Genomic DNA, 23,252 nt, shown 5'->3' on the forward strand with positions numbered 1-23,252 from the left:
TTCATAACTCATATCTTCCAAGGATATTTGGGATGACAGCTTCTCCTATAAAATCAAAATGTACGGTCTGGAATACATCCTGTTATTTATTTTAACTTCAGTTAATTTCATGCCCTCCAACAGCTGTTGGATCGAGGTTTATGATTCTGATACCTTTTCCTTTTCGTCATTGATGTAGGTGAACCTTCCGAGATAAGTTATTGGCAAAAAATTAATGAGCTTGAGACAATAATGAATTCAAAGGTTCCTTAAGTAGTTTACGACTTTTCTGCACTTTTTTCTTTGTCATGATTGTGAATATTTCTGTACCTAACCCAAAACTTATTGAAGCATGCTTATATCTATAAAGCCGATGATATTGGTTTTTTTTGAATGCTTTGTTAGAGTTTTACTTTGTAATAATAGCAAATGATCAGCTTGATTTTGCTGTTGAAGGTTTACACATGTCACAATGAATCTGTGCTTGCTGAATTTGTACCATTTTCAACCCCAAAATTCAAGATTTACAAGCGCATGGGAGTTCCTTCTGCATTATCTGAAAATTTAATGGAGAAATTGCAGATCTTGGAAAAAAAGGTGCCTATCTCTCTAAAATCATCAAGTATGCCGGCTATATTTAATGCTTTCTGTTTAGAAAGGTAACCAATCAAGCCCTGAAGTTCTTGATGTGATGCATATTTTGCTGTAAATGAAATGTAGTACAATAGCTATAGCATTGGTATACAAGTTTTGGACAGTGAGGCCGAATAAGAGGGCTAGAGAGAGGTGCAAATGTGGATTGAGGAAAAGAATCAATCTAATTATTGAATGATTCAGAATCATTTGTTTGCACAAGAATGATTATGAAAGTAGAAATGGATTGTGTTAGTATTAAAATTGGTCATGCTGAGGTGACCAAGTCTCTTTGTTGCATTTGCAGCATAAAATTAATGTTCTTATTTCTTTGATTATGTTATCAAGATAATGAAATCTATCTTATTTTGTTTCTTTAAATTTCACATGCATCGGTATCATTTCTTGTCTTAGTAATTTAAAATGGATTTGCTGCTTCTCAGCATGAAAGCTCATTGAGGAATTTGGATCTACGTCAATCTACTGTGTTATCTATGGTCAAGAAAATTTCAAAGATACGCTCGAATTTGGCATATTGTTTGCTGGATCTTGGTGTTTGGTTGGCTTTGAAGGTATTTAGGTGGAATGAATTTTGATTGGCTCTTATTTGTCTCTGGTTAAAAAGATTGGCAAATGTTGAAGTTATGTATATGTGTTTCTGTGGCAGGCTGCAGAGTCATTGTCTTGCTATAAAAGTGACTTTTTTTCTTGGGGCAAATTAGATGTTTTTGGTGAAGCAACTCTTAAAAAATTTAGCCTGGAAGCTTCTCAGACATTGGCAACTTATATACCACCTGGTACAATTAACTTCCTGAACAATTTTTTTGTTTAGATTCCAACTTTTCATTATTTTTCTCACATTATTTGTCTGTGTTTTCCTTCCCTCACATACAGGTCTTAACTGGTCTATTGGTGATAATATTGAATCCAGCTTGGATGCAGGCCTTTTAACTACAAAAGTTAGGTGCCTTATCGAATGTCTCCTTGAATACAGGTTGTCATATCATGGAGCTTTTTTCTTCATGAATTCATTGTGTTTTTTAACTTTTGACAAGCTCTCTAGCTTTAGTTGGAGAACACTGAAATTATTGTGGAAGTTCACTCTCAAGTCCTTACAAGTTCGTAAGAAATGTGCATGTACAATTCAAAACTGAACTGTTTGTATCATGAGAAATTCAATGTTTTAATACTATTTTCTAAGAGGTTAATGAACTTCTAGTTTTATCTCTCCAAAGGAGTGAAGAAGAATAAAACCAAGCGGCCATTAGTCTGCAATAGTAAGCCATAGAACAAGCTTATGATATGTCAACCTGTCTTGGATGATCAATGCCATCTACAACCCTTTAGTTGTTTTACTTGAAGAATTTACGATGAAGTTGTGTTGTGCATTTTTTACGACGCAGGGAATTAGACGACATAAGATGCATAGTTTTTGTGGAAAGGGTCATTGCAGCCGTTGTTCTTCAATGTCTATTGGATGAGTTGCTTCCAAAGTACTGTAGCTGGAAGACCAAGTACATTGCAGGAAACAACTCCAGTATGCAAGTCCAGACAAGGAGAAAACAACATGAAATTGTGGAAGAATTCCGTAAAGGAATGGTATGTTTATATCTTATACTCATTGCGCTAAACGTGAATTTTATTTGGGCGTTGCCTTGTTTATGATGTGAAATGACATTGTAGGTGAATATTATTGTGGCAACATCAATTCTCGAGGAGGGTCTGGATGTTCAAAGTTGCAACTTGGTCCTTAGATTTGATCCGTCAGCCACAGTTAGCAGTTTCATACAGTCCAGAGGTCGAGCTAGGATGCAGAATTCAGATTATGTCTTAATGTTGGAGAGGTAGCCTTCTATTAATTCAAAGTTCTCCCAATGCTTTCTGATGCTGTGCAGAATGTATGCACTGAAATACACACTAGTTTATATATTACGTGCCATGTGCATATAGTCAGTTCATAATGTCCATAGAAATTGTCTTTGATCTAACCTACCTGGACAATTTATGTTGTCATTTGTATCTAATACCTTGAATCCCTTTACAACTATCTGCAGCGAGGATTTGTCAACACATTCTCGAATGAAGAATTATCTTGCTAGTGGAGACATAATGAGAAAGGAGTCCCTACGCCATGCTCATGATCCTTGCCCATCTCTCAAAAGTGATCAATTCGATGAGGAGTTTATCGCGTTGAAAGCACTGGAGCTATTGTAACCCTAACTTCAAGTGTTGGGTTGATTTACTTCTATTGCTCACGGCTCCCTTCTGATGGGTTAGTCAATTCTGTGCAAAGCTCTTCATAATTTCTTCCGACAAAATTTTAGATCATGTTTTGCATTTCAACAGAATGTAAAAACTCCTTTTGTTTTTATCTTTCATCAGATATTATAAACCTGCTCCAAGGTGTGAGATAGACAAGGAGATGGAGACTTGTGTTTTGCATCTTCCCAAGACTTGCCCAATTCGAGCAGTTACTGCACAGGGTGACGTAAAACTTCTCAAGAAAAAGGCATGCCTTGAAGCATGCAAGCAGCTCCATCACGTGGGTGCTTTAACGGACAACCTTGTTCCTGATATTGTAGTTGAAGAAGCTGTCGCACAAGGACTTGGTAAATCTTATAGGCAGCCTTGAATGACTTGTCTAGTTTCATAAATATGTAATATTCTTGTTAGTTTGTCTCTATATCTATCAATTCATACATTTCCTTGACCAGTAAATATTTGATGCATCCAGGTAGGATTTGAGATCCTGTACATATTGTAGTTTCTCCTTTTAACCTTTTCCATTTAACTGCACTGTGGACAGGACTTGAGCCTTACAATGACGAACAGCACTGTTATTTCCCATCTGACCTGGTCAATCAGGATCCATGCAACTCGAAGAAAAAATATCACTGTTACTTGATCAAGTTAAAGCAGAACTTCACTCATGATATTTCTGTTCACGATGTCATGCTCGTAATGGGAAGTGAACTTGAGGCTGATGTTGGAGGTATAAATTTCCCTTTAGAAGCTAATAGAGGTGTGCTGACAGTGACTTTAATGTATGTCGGGGTTATACAACTTACCCCAGAGCAGGTAGTATATTCACTCTCTTCTTTCTGGTATGGTCACATATTTAAATGTTCAAATAACTTGTACTTACGATTTTTTTTATTGTTTGTGAAACCGTCTCCAGATTGTTATGTGTAGACGGTTTCAGGTCACTCTTTTCAGGGTTCTCATGGATCATAATCTGAATAAATTAATGAAGATGAGTGATTTTCAGTTGGGGAATGATCTTGAAGTTGATTATTTTCTTCTCCCATCTATCTGCAAGGGTAACAGATCTATGATTGATTGGTCAACTATCAGATCTGTATGGTTCTCCTATGCAAATACTTGGAAGGACCACTTGAACTGTCCCCATAAGGGTAATGTTCATGTCATACGGACCCAAAGTGGTCCGGTATGCTCATGCATGATAGAGAATTCTTTGGTCCACACACCTCACAATGGCCACCTATATTGCATCAATGGTTTTTTAAAGGACGTGAATGCAAACTCAATTTTTACTTTGAAGGATGGAGACAAGATCACGTACGAACAATACTATAAAGATCGGTATGTATAATGCACCTTAATAATTCTTGGATTAAATAACCCTGGTCTTCTATTGTTATATACATTTATATGGAATTGTTGCAGCAGTGACGGTCTATCTTGTACTAAAATTCAGGTGTGGCATCGAGTTATGTTTTAACCACCAATCGTTTCTCAATGGGCGACACATTTTGACTGTGCCAAATTACCTTGATAGGAACAGAAAACAAAAAGAGAAAGGTTTTGTTTTCTTTTTCATCTTTACCATTTGGATATTAGCGAAGCATATCTTCAATGCTCGCCTTGTGATGTTACTTTCATGAAGCAAATATGTTTAAAGCGATTTATTAATGATTTTAATTGTCTGAAATCCTTGGTTGTTTTGGTTGTTCCATGATTTATGTGGTGTTGTTTAATGATCTATTTGTTTTCTTTGCAGAATCTAGAAATGCGTCTGTTGAGTTGCCTCCTGAACTTTGCCACATCATCATGTCCCCAATATCAATCAGTACATTTTATTCTTTCTCATTTGTTCCATCAATCATGCATCGGCTTGAGTCTTTGCTCATCGCCGTCAACTTAAAGAAGATGCATCGGGATCATAGCTCTCAAAACATCAGTATTCCAACTATCAAGGTACTTTATGCCCTTGTCTAGAGTCATTGAGCTGCTAATTTGAACTTGTTCTTACACTGATGCCCATTGTAGATTTTGGAAGCAATCACTACAAACAGTTGCCGAGAAAAGTTTAATTTAGAATCACTGGAAACTCTCGGGGACTCTTTTCTCAAGTATGTCACATGCCAACAGTTATTTAAAACCTATCCAAACCATCATGAAGGCCTTCTTAGTGTTAAGAAGGATACAATTATCTCCAACGTTGCACTTTGCAAGCTGGGATGTGATCGCAAACTTCCGGTAATGATTTATGATATGCTTTCTATGTTGATATCCTTGACCATGTTGTAGGTTTTGTAGCTTCTTTTTTTAGTATATCAATGTATGGTTTTTTGCGTTTCAGTTACCATGTAATTCAAGTTGGTTGGTTGTTTCTCTTTGGTTAACTAGACTGTCTTACTCTTCCCTTCTTGTTACAACAGAAAGTTTGTCTTTCTGGATGGGAAAAAAATCACTATGTTCTCAACAAATAAACCGCCTTTGAATTTCCTAATATCTATTTAAACTATCTTGTTAGTTACATGATGATCCAAATCTATAACTTGTGTTTCCTTCTGAAACTTCAGGGCTTTATTCGTAATGAGTCCTTCGAGCCGAAGAAGTGGATGATTCCTGGAGATAAGTCTGAAAGTGTTACTCTAGAGGAGGATATTCTTTCTAATAACATAAAGATATTTAGTACAGGACGTCGAAGCATTAAAAGTAAGACAGTTGCTGATGTCGTCGAGGCACTTATTGGAGCCTACCTGAGCACAAATGGAGAAATAGCGGCGTTATTGTTCATGGATTGGATTGGAATTAAGGCTGATTTTATTAATGTGCCATGCGATAGACCATTAATACTCAACCCAGAGAGAATGGTTAATGTTCACTGCTTAGAGTCTCTCCTCAACTATTCATTCAATGACCGATCTCTGTTAGTGGAGGCGTTGACCCATGGTTCTTACATGCTTCCGGAGATTCCAACATGTTACCAGGTAATGTATTTGATAATTATAAGACATTTATATCGTTCTTCGGAGCTCTATTTGCTGTTTACTTTAACCTTACCACAAAATGTTCCCTGGTTTGCAGCGACTTGAATTTCTTGGAGACTCGGTGTTAGACTACTTAATCACCTTACATCTGTTTTGTAAAAATCCGGGGATGTCCCCCGGATTGTTGACAGACATGAGGTCTGCTTCTGTGAACAATGATTGTTATGCACGATCTGCTGTTAAATTTGGCTTACATAAACACATCCTACATGCGTCCCCTGAACTCCATAAGCATATTATTGAGACTGTTAGCAACTTTGAACAACTATCTTCTGGGTTGACGTATGGATGGGAATCTGAGACATCTTTTCCCAAGGTGGGTAGTTTGAAATTAACAATCTGGAAGTGTTCATCATAGTAATTTGACTAATTTTTTTTTTCTCCTTTTCCCATAGGTTCTGGGTGATGTTATAGAGTCTCTGGCAGGTGCAATCCTCATTGATTCATGTTACAACAAGGAGATTGTCTTCAAGAGTATAAGGCCACTTTTGGAGCCAATGATTACTCCTGAGACAGTGAGGTTACATCCTGTGAGAGAGCTTAATGAACTGTGCCAGAAAGAACATTTTGAACAGAGAGAACCGGTTGTGAATCGTAACAATGGGGTGGCTTCCATTACAATAGAGGTGGAAGCTAATGGTAAAATATTCAAGCACACTGCCACAGCTTCTGATAAGAAGATGGCGAAGAAGTTGGCATGTAAAGAAGTTTTGAAGAGTCTGAAGGAGAGCATGACACAGTAGAAGAAAAATTCATATATGTATACGCTTGGTTGGAATTGCATGGTATCAGTGCAACAAAGTAGTTAGAAGTCAAGTGGTTTTTTGAATATGTAACTTTACGAGTGAATATTATTGAGATTTTTAATACAAATATCCGGAAAGATTCTTGCAACGTTCATATATGAATGCACTTGATTTCAAATGCAAAGGAAGTGAGCCCAATCAGCAAAGCGGTTAACCCGAAATGCTTTGTCTGGTCACTGGAGCAAACCAGAAGGGTATAAATGTCATTTGATCCTTCTTATTTGTCTCTCCCCTCCCCTCCGCCTGATAGAAACAAAACGTATATTAAAAATCCCAATATAATCCACTTGAACTTGGAAGTCCCTTGGGTCTAAAATCCAATCCGTAGAGACAGTCATGGAGGGGCTCGTGAAACCTTTATTCAGTTCAATGATTCCGCCAATACTGCCCCATCACAGCGAACTAGCACCTTTATCGTTTGTGACATCGAATCCTATCCTTCGTGCTCCACTGCTTATTACAGCTTCCAATTCCTTCTCTACTACTACAGTTCTCCGTCGCTTCCCTTCCTATGGTAATTCAATTTGAAGCCTTTCATCAGTCTCTCTATTTGTGCAGATTCTTTTTTTGGGTTTTCAGATTATTCATCTTAAATTCAACGGGTTTCTCCTTCAAATTTGTGGGTTTCATGTAATCGATTTTTAACTTTGACAGATTGTATAGTTTTATTGTGTTTCTCCTTTTTGATATTTTCATTTTCTGGAAAAAAGTTGTGGATTTTACGCGTCTCTCAATTCTTTTATTGGTTATTATTCACTTGATGAATATAAATTATTTCTCACGTCCTGGTTTTTTCTTAGAAAATGAATAACGGTATTTTTTTTATGGCCAATATTTTCTACTCATTCGGGTTTACTGAGTCCTCTTCGAGAGAGAGTTTATGTTTATGCTCCTATGTCATTCTTATTACTTGTATGTTATTCCAATGAAATAAGCATAGTGATTTCCAACTATCGTATTCTGATTTTATGTATCCATTTACTCCTTTCATGCTTGCTGACGCAGTTGTATATTCCACACCGGAAAGCCAGTTGAGTGTAGAGGTTGGTGATGATACCAGAGAATGGGCAATGCAAGGTATGCTGCGACTATTTGAAATTGAAAACTTAAAGCCAATGGATAATGGTATTAGCTTGCTGGGGAGGGTAATTTGTGTCTATTGTTTCTTTGACGTTGACTAACTTGGGGAGGATTAATGAATTCAGATTTTGGTTATGAGTTATGACTATGAGCTCTGAAAATCTGAAAGCTTTTGTGATCGTTATCTCTAATTATGCCCTTATAGATGGAGTATCAAATTTGTTAATAGAAGCTTTCTCAAAGATACGAGTGTATTTTTGCAAGCTAGGGCCTATCCTTCATAGTAAACTTGCGGTGTGAGTGGTCCTTCATTAGAGAGAAATCGTTGGGATTTTCATTTTTTTGATGAACCAATCAATCAGATTTTTCAAGGGTTTGTTTCTTTGTGCATGTTACTCTAATACTCCTTCCAAGCTCGTCAATAATGGCCTCCAATGGCATTGCAGATGGTATAGTTCAAGTGACAATGGATTTCTTGAATATAACCTCTCCAAAAGGAGATTGGTTTTAATACTGATCATAGCAAGTCTCCATTTCAAACTGCTATGTTTGGTTCTTCAAAATTGTTATGCTGAATTTCATTTACTACTTGCAAAGTTTGCATATTTCATGATTATCTCCAAATATTCTTAGCATTGTCTAGAACTCAGCTGCAAATGAAGGGGACATGCCTGGCACATAACATTTTGTGTTGCTTTAATGGAAAGTGAGAGTGGGCTTTGTCTTCTCTTATTTTTCTTCCTAGACCGTTGCTTATGGTCTTGTAATTTTTTTGGTCTCACTGACAGATTTTTATACCCTAAGGAAGGATGTAGAAACCGCTTCAGAACGTGTAGAAGATATCAGAGCTGCTGCTTGTCTGCAGCGATTAGAAAATGAAATTGCAGATTTGGAGGCAAAAGGAGCTGATGAATCCTTTTGGGATGATCGTGCAAAAGCACAGGAAACCCTTCTGGCCCTGAGTGATGCAAAATATAAAAGTGATTTGCTGAAGGAGTTTAAAACCAAGGTCATTATTCTTCTTATACTATATGAAGTTGTTTTAACACTGTAGAGTGTAGACACGTGCTGGCTTGATTTTTGTGATAAATAGTTAGTTGATATTTGTATTTCTCCTCACACTGCAAATATATATGTACTGATAATCATTAAACCCAATGTCTTAACACTCCTGTCATCACTATGAGGTAGTGTGGGGAGGGGGATCTATGTGCACCTTTAACTTTAATGGTTTAAATCTGTGATGCCTAAGTTGCAGTGAAGTAAGTTTGGCAGCCCGAGAAAGCATCATCTCCAGTAGTGACATTGAGATTTGGGGTCTGATGGGCAAGTTGGGTGTTTCTGACATATTTTGCACGTACAAAGTTTATAAATAGAATGATAAACTTTTCAAGTTTCAGTTTGGTGAAGCCGGATTTTTCAAAGTCCCTCATGCGTAGAAGCACTGTGATGTATATATTAAGTCTTTTACCTTGATGTGTCATACGTAATTGAAAAATATGCTCCTTTGAAAAGTTAAATGACTTGTTCTGATCTTTCATATATTACAAATTGGTTGCAGGTTGAAGATGCAGAAACTATAGTTAAGCTAACGGAGGAGATGGACTCTATAGATAGTGGACTTCTAGAAGAGGCTGCTGGTATCGTTAAAGAATTAAACAAAGCAGTAGATCGTTTTGAATTGACTGAACTTCTTTCTGGTCCGTATGACAAAGAAGGTGCTGTTATTTCCATCACAGCTGGAGCTGGAGGTACTGATGCTCAGGTAAACACCTATCTAGAGAAATTTACTAAATATGGGTCAATTACTGTTCCCATTTAATATGTACGACTTCTGTAAAAATCTTTTGATCATTTCCAGTGCAGGATTGGGCTGAAATACTCCTCAGAATGTATGTAAGATGGGCAGAGAAACAGAGATACAAGACTAAGGTGGTTGAAAAATCTCCAGGAGAGGAAGCTGGGATAAAGTCGGCAACAATTGAAGTTGAAGGCCGGTATGCTTATGGTTATCTGTCTGGGGAGAAAGGAACACACCGCATTGTGCGACAGTCTCCTTTTAATGCCAAAGGTCTTCGCCAGGTAACTTTATTGGCAATTTTTTGTTTCATTGCTTATTCTCAATAGAAAACTGGTAACTTGAGATGAAACTCCTTCTAAGAAGTATGTTGCTTAACTTTATGTTCTACGCGTCGCATCATGCAGATCCTCATTAAGGATAATTGTCACTTTTCCCTTATGAAAGGTACTGGATTTGGATGGACCCAATACTTCTCTTAGCCTCTTACAACTGATATAGATTTTCTTGGCGAAATAAATTTAGAAGAAATGGCCAGGTTGCTTCATCTTAACAATGTGTCCTGGGTTGGAAGTACATAAACCGCCTGTACATAATGCAAAGGTACGACCCATACATCTGCCCATTCCCAAACCCTCAGCACATAGAACCTTGTGGACAGTTTTGACCTTCGTATCATTGCGAACCAAATATCTTCTTGCTTCAATGGTATCCCCATATACATACCCAAGTAAATTCACCAATACTTTAAAAACTAAGCAAAAGCTATTGGTCAATATCACCCTGTAGAAATTGATACTGCTTCAATGCAAGTAGGTTAATAAAACTTACAACTCACCGCTTCCCCTCTTGTAACTCGTGAATCATGTGTGCATAATTTTTGTGGTTAGTTTTGATGATCCGAACGGGGAAGAGTGAAACCTCTCTCTTGATGAATAGAATAAAACTTATTGCAAATATTTTAGCAGACAATGCCTAGGGATCTATGTATCAAGGATTGAAAATGGTGGCGAGGTTGTCAAAATGTTGAATCATAGTGAAAATTGAAGAGAATAAGTAAATGAGATCCTGTTTCGAATCATTATTTTTTAATGCATAAAACTATCTGTAGACAAGCTTTTCCGGGGTAGAAGTCATGCCTCTTCTTCCTGAAGAGTCGTTGGATGTGGATATACCCGAAGAGGACCTGGAAATTAGCTTTTCAAGGGCAGGAGGGAAAGGAGGACAAAATGTAAACAAGGTTGAAACCGCTGTTCGTATCACCCACATCCCCACTGGCGTCACTGTTCGCTGCACAGGTACTTTGCAGTTGCATGATTGCTCTTTAATGTTATAGTTTTCTGAAGTTTTTCATTAATGAAAGTAATAAGGAAGTCTATGTCTAGAAAATGTTATTATCATTAAAAGGAACCGGGAAACCCTGAACTACCTTATCCCATTTTTCATTGCTACATTGCAGAAGAGAGATCTCAACTGGCAAACAAGTTAAAAGCGATGATCCGTTTAAAGGCAAAGCTTTTGGTCATAGCTGAGGAACAAAGAGCTTCTGAAATCAAGCAAATAAGAGGGGATGCAGTGAAAGCTGAGTGGGGGCAGCAGATAAGGAATTATGTATTCCATCCGTACAAACTTGTTAAAGATGTGCGGACAGGTTTTGAAACATCTGATATCACTTCAGTAATGAATGGCGAATTGGAGCCCTTCATCAAATCTTACCTCAAATACAAATACAGTATGGCAGCATCATCGAGTTAATTAACTTGCTATTTAGTGGCTGATCATGGTATTTCTTTGTATATGAAACTTGTACATGATTTCAGTCGATACAATCTTTCAGATGGTTCTATCATGATGCTATTCATTGCTCATAATGATCTCACTTGAACTTCTTATGTACGCCTTGGCTCTACAAACACCTGAATCTTCTTACTATTCTTCCCATTCTTCAATTCTGATGCTATCAAAGGGTAAGGAGCTCATTGATGAAAATTATGTTTAAGAAACAGATTTGCAAGTATTCACCCTACAAAAGATTAGAACTTTTTTGGCATTTGAGACTTGGAATTTGAAGTTGAAGAAATTTGGTACCATCGAGGGCACTAAAACCGGCTTCTAGCCTTGAATTTGTGTCAAAACTTATTCACATCACATCTGATACAATAATTTATGCCAGAACAGAGGATACTTCGTAAATCCCTCCATAGGACCATAACAACAAGTAAACAGGTTCTATTCAGGCCAGACGACGAGGTAGATGCCATACATCCATATCTACCAGATAAGAAAAAGGAAATAACAGTGTACATACATTCATGTTGCCTTCTTCTTCCCAAACAATAAGCTCAATGAATAAATGTTGCCTTTGTTGACAGCAGCTTCTACTCGATTCCCACCAATCTAAAAGTCGTCAGACCAACAACTATATCAGAAAAAAATATGATGCAGCATTTTGAAAGAATGGCAAGACTAGAAATTGGTTCCTCTGCATGACTTCTAAAAGTAACTTCTCATCACTGCTTTTCTTTTGTTTAAGAGCAAAAACTAAGATCACACTTTGATGTTACTGTCAAATTCGGCATAACTTTGTGAGGTGAGATATTTTTGGATTGTTAAACAAGTCAATTTTGAAGAAAAAAGATGAGAGTTATCTTTTAAAGATGATCTTTGGAGCATTTGATAGTGTCATTGTGATTTAACATATGTGATACGTGGTAAGAATCTTTATAGTTTTGAAATGATGACAAGAAACTACAACTATTGCCTTCTCTCCTGCAACAAATATTTTATGGGTCCAGAAGATTTTTCAAGGAAAGAATTTACTGAGGAAATAGTAAGATACCATGTCCATGAGCCAGTAGCCAATAGTTGGAACGTACTGCGCCAAGTACATAACACCCAGTACAGGCTGGAAAAAGGAAAACATCCGGTAGAATTAATATCAGATACTAAAATAATCAGAGACATTTAGTGATTGAACTGCATGTTCTTGCAGGAGGGAAAGTGCGTGAATGCTCTTTCATAGAACTAATGATCTCCAAGCTTCCTTAAAACCAATGCAATACCTGGTATGATATCCAAGCTTCCTTTAAACCATGCGTGGCAGCAATAATCGTCAGTTCTGCACACCTTTCTGCCGACACACGCTTCTGTCAAAAGAAGTAACAGAAGTCCTGAAGTCCTATTAAGAAAATTAAAATCCAGATCACTGGAAAAAAAAAAGACAACCATGATTGAACAACAAGACCTCGAGAAATGAAAATGCCTCCAGAATAGATTCACAAAGAGCACGAGACCTCAACCACAACAAGGTGTAGATGGCTGAATTTTAGAAGGCTTACTCCATATCGTGGGAAAGCTGCTTTTGAAATTTAAATCTATGATCCTAAGTTGCGATGGGAAAATATTAAAACAGGTGCCAAGGCTTTCCCATGGATATAATAAAAGCATCAACATTCTCTGTCAAACCAGTGATAATTGACATCATTTTTAAGGAAAATCACCTCACGAGAACCCTTCTTCACCGAGATTGTATCTCCAGTGCCATTAGATGTTTCCACTGGCCCAGGACAAACAACAGTCACCATAATCCCTTTTTGAAACAACTGCAAGTACAAAAGATTGAGTCACTTCACTAGGGAATGAAGAATAAAGAAAGATGAAGAGAAGGTGGATAAAATAATAATCAAACATTGATTGATAAACAAAGTATAGGTTTTCGTACAAGTTGCGAACCAATCTTTGTACTCAGCAGGTTCTTTTTGACTTCATATTTAAATCATTTTCATCATATAAATGCTTAATCCTCAGGTTACGCATAAAGGTAGTTCCAAACTGTTCTGACAGTTTGAGTCTGCTTTGAGGGAGAGTTGGCCTTTCCTGGATTACTTTTTCATAGATGGTTTCCAATAACATGTGTCTGACTTAACAAACAATCAAGACAATTGGCTGGTTCAGGGACCTAACAGGCTAACACATTCAACCCACTGTAAAACCTAACCTCAGGAAACTATAGCAATGACTTGAGAGTCAAATTCAAGTCAAATAGAGGGCAACTAGTAGTTTCATATTCTTTTCCCTCAAGACAGAAGTTATATGCACACCTCGGAACGCAGGCTATGAAAGTATCCATTCAAAGCAAATTTAGAAGCTGAATAGACAGCCTGGCCTGGGTCAGGTGTCTTGCCTGCAGCACTGCTCATCTGCATGTAACATGTGTCAAATCACTAGAGGTTAGCAGTTATAATATAATAAACAGTAGCACCAAAAGAAATTCTCAGGGTCAAATAATCCAAATCCAGTAATAAACAAGGCAATCCCATAAACTAATAGGTAAAAGAGCACAGCATGCTTGGAACACGTGATGAAGCTATCAGTGATCAATCTCAGATGAATTACATATGTACATTAGTTTACTAACTGAACAACAAACTACCAGCAACGGGCCTCGTTAAAACTTTGGGGGGCAAGTATCATTTGATTGGAAATGACCTTGTCAAATTTCATCTATGAGGTTCCCTGATAATGCCGGCTTATAAAGTTCACGGTAGTCTGGTAGATGCCCTACAACAAGAAGGAAAAGTGGCAGCAAATTACCTGTTGATACAGGTAAAAATAAAATAGCTTACTTTCACATACCACAACAAAATGACCCCTCCTCCTCTTCAGCATAAAAGGAGCCAAAAGCCGTGTAAGAGAAATTGTCCCCAAAACATTGACATTGAATGTAGCCTACAAGGAAGACAAAACAATCCATGATTAGTTATGTATCTGTCGACATTTTGGATCTTGGGGGAGCCCACATTACATGGGCCTGCAATTGGGTTTACAAGGCAAGTGGATGGGTGGCCCATTCATTCTCAAAAGCCATGACTCATGAGTTGGGTCCAAACACTTGCCTTATAAGCTACTCAACACCTCCATATTTTTTCAATATGAAACTGCTTGTGTGGGTCCAACACTACCCCTCACACAAGAGCCCATCCATATCAGGCCTCTCATTCACCATATGGCCATTTTGGGCCCATCAACATCGAGCCTCTTATTGGACCCTTCAGCATACCCCCATAACCTTGATGTCAACATATGTCGACATTTTGGACCATGGGGGAGCCCACATTACATGGGCCTACAATTGGGCTTATAAGACAAGTGGATGGGTGGCCCATTCTTTCTCAAAAGCCATGACTCATGAGTTGGGTCCAAACACTTGCTTTAGAAGGTACTCAACCCCTCCATATTTTTTCAATATGAGACTTCTTGTTTGGGTTCCAACAGTATCCATAGCTCAAAAGAAAGAAGGCACAAATGTTATCTAGTAACCATCATTAAGGGCGATATGGTAACAAGTGTGTGCATTTCCTCCTTAATGCTTTAGTTCGAGTCACCCCACCGACAACCAAGATGATGGAAATTACCAATTAAAGGTGTTTATACTAGTAACCTCTTCATAAGCAAATCCTACTGGTCAACCTCCAGTTGAGAGCACATGGGTAAATTCTAAAATAATTTTGGTACCTTAACGCCTTCCTCTGTTACATCCAATGCTGATGATTTCTGCCAAAAAAAGAGAGCCAAAAAGTGGTAGTTAAAACCATTGCTCAAATGCATTTGCTGCGGCAAAGCCGCAAAGATAATTAATTCTAGCATATTCACATATTATCACGTGTAAGCATCATAGATGCAGAGACTCATATTTGTGTTTGCAAATCTAGAGGTTAAGTAATTTACATTTCAAGTCACCTTCTATCCCTTAAACTAAGGGAACAACTTAATATCCCTTGGTCCTATTTCTCCCGAGGAAATAAGCACGAAAGCCACATTCCATGCACACAAAACTTATGCATATAAATTTATGTAGGATTCAGATATCACAATCTTCATTTCAGTAGCAACATTGTCCTGCTTTTTTTTTAAAATCTATCTTTCTCTTACCTTCTTATGGAGAGAAAAAGTGATTTCATTGTACTGCTAGTGCTAGTGACGCAATTAGGGAATGCAGCTAGAATATATTATCGATGCCTTGTTGGCATACATCCATAAATTCAACTAAGCGTTTGAAGACCATCAGATTGAAGTCAAGGTCCACCAAATACGTTCAAGAGGTACAGCAATATTCATAACAGTGTATGCAGTAGCATGCGTATCTCTGGTTACTAATGTTTTTTGGAATGCAATCCCTTGTTAACAATCACATTGGGAGTGACAATGATTCTACATATTTCTCAGCTAACCAGGGGTATTACAGTATTAAGAACCTCATCAAAGGATGGCATGGCGCATAACTACATACATGCCTCTCTCTCTACAAGTTTGCAGTTGTCTAATACTCTAATTACCATCCAAACAGAATAGCCACTTACCGGGCGCTCATAAGCAGCATTGTGGATCATATAATCAACACCAGCCCCAGAAAACAAGGACTCAGCCTTTTCAACAGCCAGCCTGAGAGAATCTTCAGAACATGTCAAATCCAAAGGTAAGATCTCCACTTCTTCAGGTGCATGTTTTCCTGCAGGCATTCCCCACATGTCAAAAGGAAAAAAAAATAAATAGAAGAAATGGACTTTAAGAAACCAAATAACTCAGACCCTGCTTAGTAAGATATACCCTTTAGTTGATTTTTAACTCGCTCCAATTCAGATTCATTCCTCGCAGAAAGAATGAGTTTGGCACCTAGACTTGCCAAATGTTTAGCCAGAACCTCCCCTAAAGTCCACCATCAGGAAGAAAAAGAAGAAATGATATCTCACCAACAGAAATGATATCTCACAAACACTTATCAGGAAATCTCACAAATATGCATAAGGGAAAGAATAAATCTTGCTTGAATGGATTAAAGCAAAGGCCCTAGATAGGACGCAAATTCATTTCTAGAATCATAAAGACAAGAAAAGAACCAATCTCTACTCCAACTCCCCTTTAAGTGGCAAGTCTGCAAGCTACAATCATCATCCATCAATTTGCAAATGACAGTAATCCCTATATAGTTATAGAAAATAATTGAAAGAGAAAATATCACAGTTTGTGTTTGGATGGCATCTCCCTCAATGATTTTAAAATAAATGAAGATGCCAAAGTCACAGTTCTATACAAGAAGTTGGCCCCTCTATTTCCAAGATATGCATGGACAGATGACCTGGCTTCAAGTTGGCCAGCAAGTTAGGTGATAATAACCTCTATGTCCCTTGGTACAGTTATGTTCCATATTACACCATACATTGCAGTAATTTCTTAGATGGTATCAACAATAGTTATGTATGACAAAATGCCCTTAAGATTGTAGAAGGAAGAACAATAGGGACACTGTAATACGGTGACCAATAATAAAATACAACCACAACCACTGCCGCCGCCGTCCAGACCCACAACCATCATAATGCTAAGAAGCATCACGATAATAACAAAAAGGGGAAAAAAATGAAACTATGCAAATTAACAGCAAAAGGTCATTGATTGACATAAGAGCACACAACAAAAGGAAAGGGAATTATAATTACCAATTCCACGGCTAGCTCCAGTGATCCAGACAACCTGATACAAAAACTCATGAAAACCCAAATCAAATCAAAACCCAGAATCCAAAAATTTCAGAAATATTTTCACTTAACAAGAAAATAGTGAAGCTCAACATAGAAATCTTTTATCTCCTCCATGAAAGCAAGTTTTTTTTTATGACAATTGCAAATTTCGATTCACCTTATCTTCAATCTCTTCTCGCTTCACATGCTTCTTCGACAATAGCGTGAAATCCCCTGAAATTAACCCAATAATCCAAGTAACAAACTATCTAGACCGAAAAGTGAGAATGAAATAATAGTTTCAACTGTACAATATATACATATACATTCATTACCATCGGCAGTGACAAATTTGAAAATCAGGAAAAGTAAAAGAGCGAGGAAGAGTTGAGCCACCGCAAGCATACTTCCTTTTGAGACACTGAAATTAACGGACTGTGGGTGCGTGCCTCAGCACTTATATAGAATCAGCAAGTCAAGGTTCCATCTTATCCAACGTTTTGACGCTGGAATGTTTTTAAGAATATTAGAAAATTGAAATGAAAATTTGTTTTTATAATAAGATAAACCAGGTATCTTGACCAAATACCCGAATAATACATATTTACCGAATATTTTCAATGAGAAGAAAAGGTAAAGTCTTTTTTGACACCCACAATCTCTTTCATATAGTACAAATCTATTTGTTACCCCTGACTTTATAGGGTACACGAAAGAAGAGGAAAAGGGGATTTTTATCACACTGAGAGGCAGCAAGAAAGGCTGCCAACACTCAACAGAAACGAAGTAAAGAGGAGGGAAGGAAAGAAAGCAAACGGAGCCAAGCTAGTCAAATAGACGACAAGGAATATGAGCACTGCCTTACCTTTGAGGCTCTTGTTGCCTCTAATAGCCACTCCCTTCTCCTCATCTTGTGATTTCCGCTTGAAATCCCCATTAACTCCCAACCCTAATATCAATCTGCACTCTTCTCAGTCTCACCCAACCCGTCATGCAAGAAAGAGGACACCGTCCGTTTTGAAACCAACGGTATCATTCTCTGTATATTCAGGCCTGTGTGTGTTGTCTATCATTTTCTATTTATTGTTTGTAGGGTGTTTACATTTTATATAATGGAGTTTTGGAAGTTGGGTTTTGTTTATTCAGTTTAAAATTTGTAAATGGATTCTTTCTCATAGGTTGTTATGGCTGTGAAATTTCCTTCTTGATGGTGGTTTTTGCTTATTTTAGAGCTTAAAATTGAGAAATTATTATATTTGAGGTGAAAAATAACAGTCTTTAGCTCACAGAATGAATGGTCTGTGCTGAGTATTCATGTTAGGAAGTTGCTCATGCTCATGAACTGTATAGGCCTTGTTTAGATTTCTCATGTTCGGTTATTTCCTATAAGGGTTTGAGGAAATTTAGTTGGGAATTTAATTCCGAGAGGGGGGAAATTTGGAAAACGAAATGGAGAAGAAAATATGAAAAATGACTGATGAGCATTCATAAGACAAAACTATGTTTATTGTCATTTACGAGGCCTGAATGGTATCTCGATGGCAATTATTGTTTAACTCGGGTTGAAAGGTGTTTCCTTAACTTGTAGTTAGTTTGTAGTTTGTTCGGATACCATGCGGTTTGCCTGATTATAAAAGAAAGGACATTTTATAATTTCCTTTTATGGAAACTAAAATTCATGAATTAATAGGTTACGCAGTCGTAATTTTTGCAACGATCAAAGGTAGATCAAGTTGTTGTCACTTCCCTTTTGGAGACCATTGCTTCTGGTTTGAAATTTTCGAAATGAATTCAGCTCTTTGCATAGAATTGGATATATGGAACGTATACATTGTGGGCCCTGATTGTAGGATTAATGGATGGCTCTTGAGTTAGTATCCTTAAAAGGTGATCAGTCATTTTTCATGAGACCAACAGCATTTGAATGTCTTGGGTATATATGCTTAATAGTTACCATGATTATATGTTTCTGGTGATAGCTATTGAGTTATGGATTTTATTTCTCTGCACCTGATCCATTTACGGATATTTATACTCCCTCCGTCCCATTTTAATTGTCCCCTTCAATTTTACACACAGTTTAAGAAATTGCATTACTCCTCTTCAATTTGACATTTATACCCTCATTTATAGAGGACAATTAAGATGTCAATGACTCATTGGGAATTCACTCCATTAGCTTTTCAATTTAAGGGTAAATAAGGGTAAGAGGGGAAAAATGGATGAAATTAGTTTTAATTAATTGAAATGGACATGCATTTTGGGACATCCGAAAAAGGAATAGAGGACAATTAAAATGGGACGGAGGGAGTACCTTGTATTACTGTTTACAATGTTGTCTTGTTTGATGTTGGATGATCAAGGAAACTTGGCTTTCCTAAGCTTATTAGGTGTTGAAATAGACTGGTTCGATTGAAATGAACTAACCAAAGTAATTCAAAAAGGGGAAAAAGAAAGTGTAAGGCTCACGTGGTTGTGAGCTTGAGCTTGTCTTGTCATTGTCTTTGTGTGCAGTTGGTTTTCACTAATGATTTACTACCAGGGTCTCTGTTTTTATGTACTGGCGTAGTGGCTTTGTGGAATGAGAAGAGATCAAGACACTGGTCCTTGGAAATCTGAAGAGAAGGATGTGGTCCGCCTCTTTGGTTCAGATGAAGATGTTGGCATTAAAATTCCAACCCAAGCCCAATCTGTTGTAGAAGGTTCAGGAGCCCTTATGGTGTCAGAATTCAAGCCTGCTCCTGATGTGGACTATCTTCAGGTGACTAACTTTGCAAAGCTTTCTATGATTTTTTGATCCAACATTCAGCACCTCCTCATCCTTTTGGACATTGATAAATATTTTTAAAAAGAAGTTACTTTTCAATTTCATTTCACTATATTACCGTTCGTCATTGATGAGCTTTTATATGGGCCAACTGTGTTTTGCATTTTGAATCCCAACAGATGCTTTGTTTATCACTCATGCTTGATGACCGATGATTCAGTTACTTTTGGTATTTGCAATATGCAAGCACTCTATTTTATCCTTCCCCTTCCTCTTTGCACTTGACTTTTATTATTATTTTTTTCAAAATTAAAGTAAAAAGTTGGCATGTTTTTCAGGAGTTGTTGGCCATTCAGCAGCAAGGGCCACGAAATATTGGCTTTTTTGGTACTAGGAACATGGGTTTCATGCATCAAGAACTTATCGAGATTCTTAGTTATGCTTTGGTTATAACAGTAAGATTCTCTTACTTCAATTCCATCAGGTTTAAGTGGGTACCTGTAGAGTATATAAGATTTTTAGCCAAACAACAGGTCTCGCCATGTGAGATATTACTGAAACACTTTACTTTCACTTGCAGAAAAATCACATCTATACATCAGGCGCATCTGGTACTAATGCAGCTGTTATTAGAGGTGCTTTAAGAGCAGAGAAACCAGAGCTTCTTACGGTAATCTTGCCACAGAGTTTGAAGAAGCAACCACCCGAGAGTCAGGAATTATTGACAAAAGTAGGAATTTAATTTCTGACTCATTCATGATCCATCTTTTGCATACTTGTTGACTTCATGTCACAAGCTTAATATGTCATCCACGTAAGATATAACGACAATGATTTTACCACTATATGGTCTCCTTAGGGAGTTACATCGTTGCAAAATTTGAGTCCTTTTGACTTCAATAAGGGGGAAATCAAATTGGGGCTGTCTGGCAGATTTTCTCTCTTTTGAATGATCGTTTTTCAAAATCAGACAAACACAGGGCATCTAGAGTATATTGCAGTGCATCAGGAATCATGTCAAGATGGGTCTGCCCACTTTGTTTAGGATGATCGGATGAAATAATTTGTAGCAGTGTTGCTTAAATGAGCTTAATTTTTTTTCTTCCAATCTCTAATGTGCTCGCATTGGGGAACTCATGTAACTGGTATTTTTAAAACTTGTTTTGGGATCCCATTAATGACCATCATTTTCTGATGAATACACTCTTATATGATGCCACTTGCTATAGAAGTTTGCAGTGAGTCAAATTGTCTCATTTGCAGTTGGATGCTTTAAATGTGACATTTGTATGGTAGGATTAGTTTTAAGCATTTTTTAATGAATCAGAATTATTCATCCATTGAAAACTCAATACTGTGGGCAAGTGATCCTGATACCTCGTATGGATGATCAAGGTGCCATGCAACGATAATTCAGTTACTGGAGTTTGCATTTATTTTGGCCTTGAGGTTATGCTTGATTTCATGTTAATTAATTTCTTGCATTGGGATATGCAATGGTAATTAGTTTTTTGTTTGGCAATTTTCAGGTGAAGAATGTGATCGAGAAGCCTCATAATGATCATCTCACTCTGATTGAAGCCAGCAGGTTTGTCCACCTTCATTTCTTCTTTTGCTATGCTTTTAGTCTTTTGAAAACCCACATTAATCTGTGATTCCAACTTCATTGTATGTAATGGAGGTTAATTTGAGGTCAACTTTGTTTATGGAGAGCTGATGTTGGATAGTAAACTGCCATAAGAGTTGCTAGTTGAAGCAATAAAGCCCAAGTTTTAGTGTTTTCTGTTCTTTCATTGTAGGTGGTAGCTCAGGTACTTATATTAAATTAGTAGAGCATTCTAATTGTCCCTTTATGCAATACCCTTTTCCATTCCATTCTTAGTACCACTCTGATCAGAATTAACCAAGGGTAACATTTGTAATGGAAATTGCGGATTAGATGAAAAACTAAGTTATGTGTTTCCTTATCAATCTTGCAGATGACCTTTATATTTTCCCCCATTTACTGGAGTAGTTGATATCAGGATGGGCATTCTTGAAATTTGGGCAATGAAGTGCCTGCTCATGCTATCTTATTGGTAACATGTGAGAATTATGACATCAAGGATTCACTATGTGGTATTTGTTAGGAAGTCAGACTTGAGGTCTATTAGTTTAGTAAATGAGCCAGATCTGAGATTGTTTTTAGAGCTCATATAGTAAACCGAGCATTGTAAATTGTAAGTCTGGACTTGCAGACTCAAGAACCTTCATATATATATATATATATAGGGATGCATTGAACTCAAGCTTTTAGTCAAGTAAAATTGAAACTTAAACTAGGGATTAGTAAATGACTGAAGTCTGTGCTTATGTGTGCTCGGTCTAGAGAAGAAGGGTTTCAGCATTGAGTGCAATTATTGCTTGAGAATTGGAGAAAGGAGGCAGAAGAAAAACCGTTACACGAAGTGCTCTGTCTTATCTGGTTATCACTTATCAGGAAATCATCTGATATAATCTGATTTTGCGATTGCAGGTTGTGCAATATGGATATCATTTCACATGTCCAGCAGGTTATTTGTTTTGCCTTTCACGACAGCCACTTGCTGATGGAAACATGTCAAGAGGCGAAAAATCTCCGGAAGATCGTGACATTATTTTACCTGGACTGAACATAGTTGTTGATTTGCCATATACATTGTTTTGGGAAGATAAAAAGAGGGGAGGAGATTAGAGAGGGAGGTAGACATATTTTTTGGTGAATTTTTTTCCCTGTAAATTAGAAGATGAAGTAAGATTGCTTTGCTCCTCTGTTCTGTATATTGTTTGTTACCACATTGATAAAAAGGAGCCAATTTGCTCCTACTTCATTGGAGATATTTTTTTTGGGATATGAAATTCAGGTATAATGTCATATTGGGATGTTGCTAGCTAGGTTCTGCACTTTCCTATCTGCATCTGTCTGTATGCTGTTACCGTCCGGATGGGCCCAGGAGTCGTCCGGACAATTTGGACCATTTCTTAACAGAGGTACTTTTTGTCTGAACATGCCCAGGTGTTGTCCGGACAGATTCAGTTACCCAGGAGATTTGGAAGGAGCAACTGTCCGGACAAACATTTAAGAGTGAGTGAGAGCTCAAGAGCTTGATATATTGCAGGATATTTGGTTTGTTTTTTTCCTTATTTGTAATCAGTAAAGTAGATGCCATAATATATTGCAGGAGTGTGTTTATTTTGTTTTTCTTTTCCAAGTAAAGAAATACCATTACTTGCAATTCAATAATAATAATAAAGTAAACTGAACGGACGGTTATTTTGAACCTAATCGATTCGGTAATTCAGTTTTAAAAGAAAACCGAAAAATTAATAGGCCTGACATGACCGTTTACAAACAAA

General features: G+C 37.3%; 3 protein-coding genes and 1 pseudogene across 6 annotated transcripts; 3 read left to right on the plus strand and 1 right to left on the minus strand.

Moving 5' to 3' along the window:
• Nucleotides 1-7: 7 nt before the first annotated feature.
• Nucleotides 8-6,809, plus strand: LOC120001033 (annotated as a pseudogene).
• A 191-nt stretch (nucleotides 6,810-7,000) lies between these two features.
• Nucleotides 7,001-11,489, plus strand: LOC120000154 (peptide chain release factor PrfB1, chloroplastic-like). Its single transcript, XM_038848058.1, has 7 exons — nucleotides 7,001-7,229; nucleotides 7,721-7,792; nucleotides 8,584-8,804; nucleotides 9,357-9,560; nucleotides 9,662-9,877; nucleotides 10,705-10,891; nucleotides 11,053-11,489. The coding sequence occupies exons 1-7, from the start codon at nucleotides 7,052-7,054 to the stop codon at nucleotides 11,346-11,348; spliced, it is 1,374 nt and encodes a 457-aa protein (XP_038703986.1). The 5' UTR covers nucleotides 7,001-7,051; the 3' UTR covers nucleotides 11,349-11,489.
• A 184-nt stretch (nucleotides 11,490-11,673) lies between these two features.
• Nucleotides 11,674-17,606, minus strand: LOC120000155 (dehydrogenase/reductase SDR family member 7-like). Of its 3 annotated transcripts, none has more exons than XM_038848059.1 (12): nucleotides 17,446-17,605; nucleotides 17,289-17,344; nucleotides 17,090-17,123; nucleotides 16,200-16,298; nucleotides 15,953-16,101; nucleotides 15,108-15,146; nucleotides 14,229-14,321; nucleotides 13,694-13,792; nucleotides 13,094-13,195; nucleotides 12,656-12,739; nucleotides 12,433-12,498; nucleotides 11,674-11,990 (listed from the first exon to the last, which is right to left on the minus strand). In XM_038848059.1, exons 1-12 carry the CDS (start codon nucleotides 17,513-17,515, stop codon nucleotides 11,904-11,906), a joined length of 978 nt encoding a protein of 325 aa, XP_038703987.1. In that variant the 5' UTR covers nucleotides 17,516-17,605; the 3' UTR covers nucleotides 11,674-11,903. The 3 variants fall into 3 exon arrangements, 2 of the variants coding, with proteins under 2 accessions (XP_038703987.1, XP_038703988.1); XR_005468577.1 differs by having other exon boundaries at nucleotides 11,916-11,990; nucleotides 12,656-12,771; nucleotides 17,446-17,606; XM_038848060.1 differs by lacking the exons at nucleotides 11,674-11,990; nucleotides 12,433-12,498; nucleotides 12,656-12,739 and adding an exon at nucleotides 12,798-12,975 and having other exon boundaries at nucleotides 17,446-17,606.
• Nucleotides 17,607-17,803: 197 nt separating this feature from the next.
• On the plus strand, nucleotides 17,804-23,091 carry LOC120000156. 2 transcript variants are annotated; one of them, XM_038848061.1, is made up of 6 exons: nucleotides 17,804-18,139; nucleotides 19,680-19,871; nucleotides 20,216-20,332; nucleotides 20,458-20,607; nucleotides 21,407-21,465; nucleotides 22,393-22,786. In XM_038848061.1, the coding sequence occupies exons 1-6, from the start codon at nucleotides 17,960-17,962 to the stop codon at nucleotides 22,526-22,528; spliced, it is 834 nt and encodes a 277-aa protein (XP_038703989.1). In that variant the 5' UTR covers nucleotides 17,804-17,959; the 3' UTR covers nucleotides 22,529-22,786. The 2 variants fall into 2 exon arrangements, with proteins under 2 accessions (XP_038703989.1, XP_038703991.1); XM_038848063.1 differs by having other exon boundaries at nucleotides 18,002-18,139; nucleotides 19,653-19,871; nucleotides 22,393-23,091.
• The last annotated feature ends 161 nt before the right edge of the window (nucleotides 23,092-23,252 follow it).

The sequence above is a fragment of the Tripterygium wilfordii genome, chromosome 6 (assembly GCF_013401445.1).
Source record: "Tripterygium wilfordii isolate XIE 37 chromosome 6, ASM1340144v1, whole genome shotgun sequence".
NCBI lineage: Eukaryota > Viridiplantae > Streptophyta > Magnoliopsida > Celastrales > Celastraceae > Tripterygium > Tripterygium wilfordii.

Excerpts from the sequence above, each read along its gene's own strand:
- LOC120000156 (XM_038848061.1), top strand. The coding sequence starts at position 17,960 with ATGAGCACTGCCTTACCTTTGAGGCTCTTGTTGCCTCTAATAGCCACT. Across the intron at positions 20,333-20,457 it reads GTTATGCTTTGGTTATAACA|AAAAATCACATCTATACATC; the intron begins GTAAGATTCTCT and ends TTTCACTTGCAG. Across the intron at positions 21,466-22,392 it reads ACTCTGATTGAAGCCAGCAG|GTTGTGCAATATGGATATCA; the intron begins GTTTGTCCACCT and ends TTGCGATTGCAG.
- LOC120000155 (XM_038848059.1), bottom strand. The coding sequence starts at position 17,515 with ATGCTTGCGGTGGCTCAACTCTTCCTCGCTCTTTTACTTTTCCTGATT. Across the intron at positions 16,299-17,089 it reads TGGAGCTAGCCGTGGAATTG|GGGAGGTTCTGGCTAAACAT; the intron begins GTAATTATAATT and ends GGTGGACTTTAG. Across the intron at positions 12,740-13,093 it reads TGAAGAAGGGTTCTCGTGAG|AAGCGTGTGTCGGCAGAAAG; the intron begins GTGATTTTCCTT and ends TTCTTTTGACAG.
- LOC120000154 (XM_038848058.1), top strand. The coding sequence starts at position 7,052 with ATGGAGGGGCTCGTGAAACCTTTATTCAGTTCAATGATTCCGCCAATA. Across the intron at positions 7,793-8,583 it reads CAGAGAATGGGCAATGCAAG|ATTTTTATACCCTAAGGAAG; the intron begins GTATGCTGCGAC and ends TCTCACTGACAG. Across the intron at positions 9,878-10,704 it reads ATGCCAAAGGTCTTCGCCAG|ACAAGCTTTTCCGGGGTAGA; the intron begins GTAACTTTATTG and ends AACTATCTGTAG.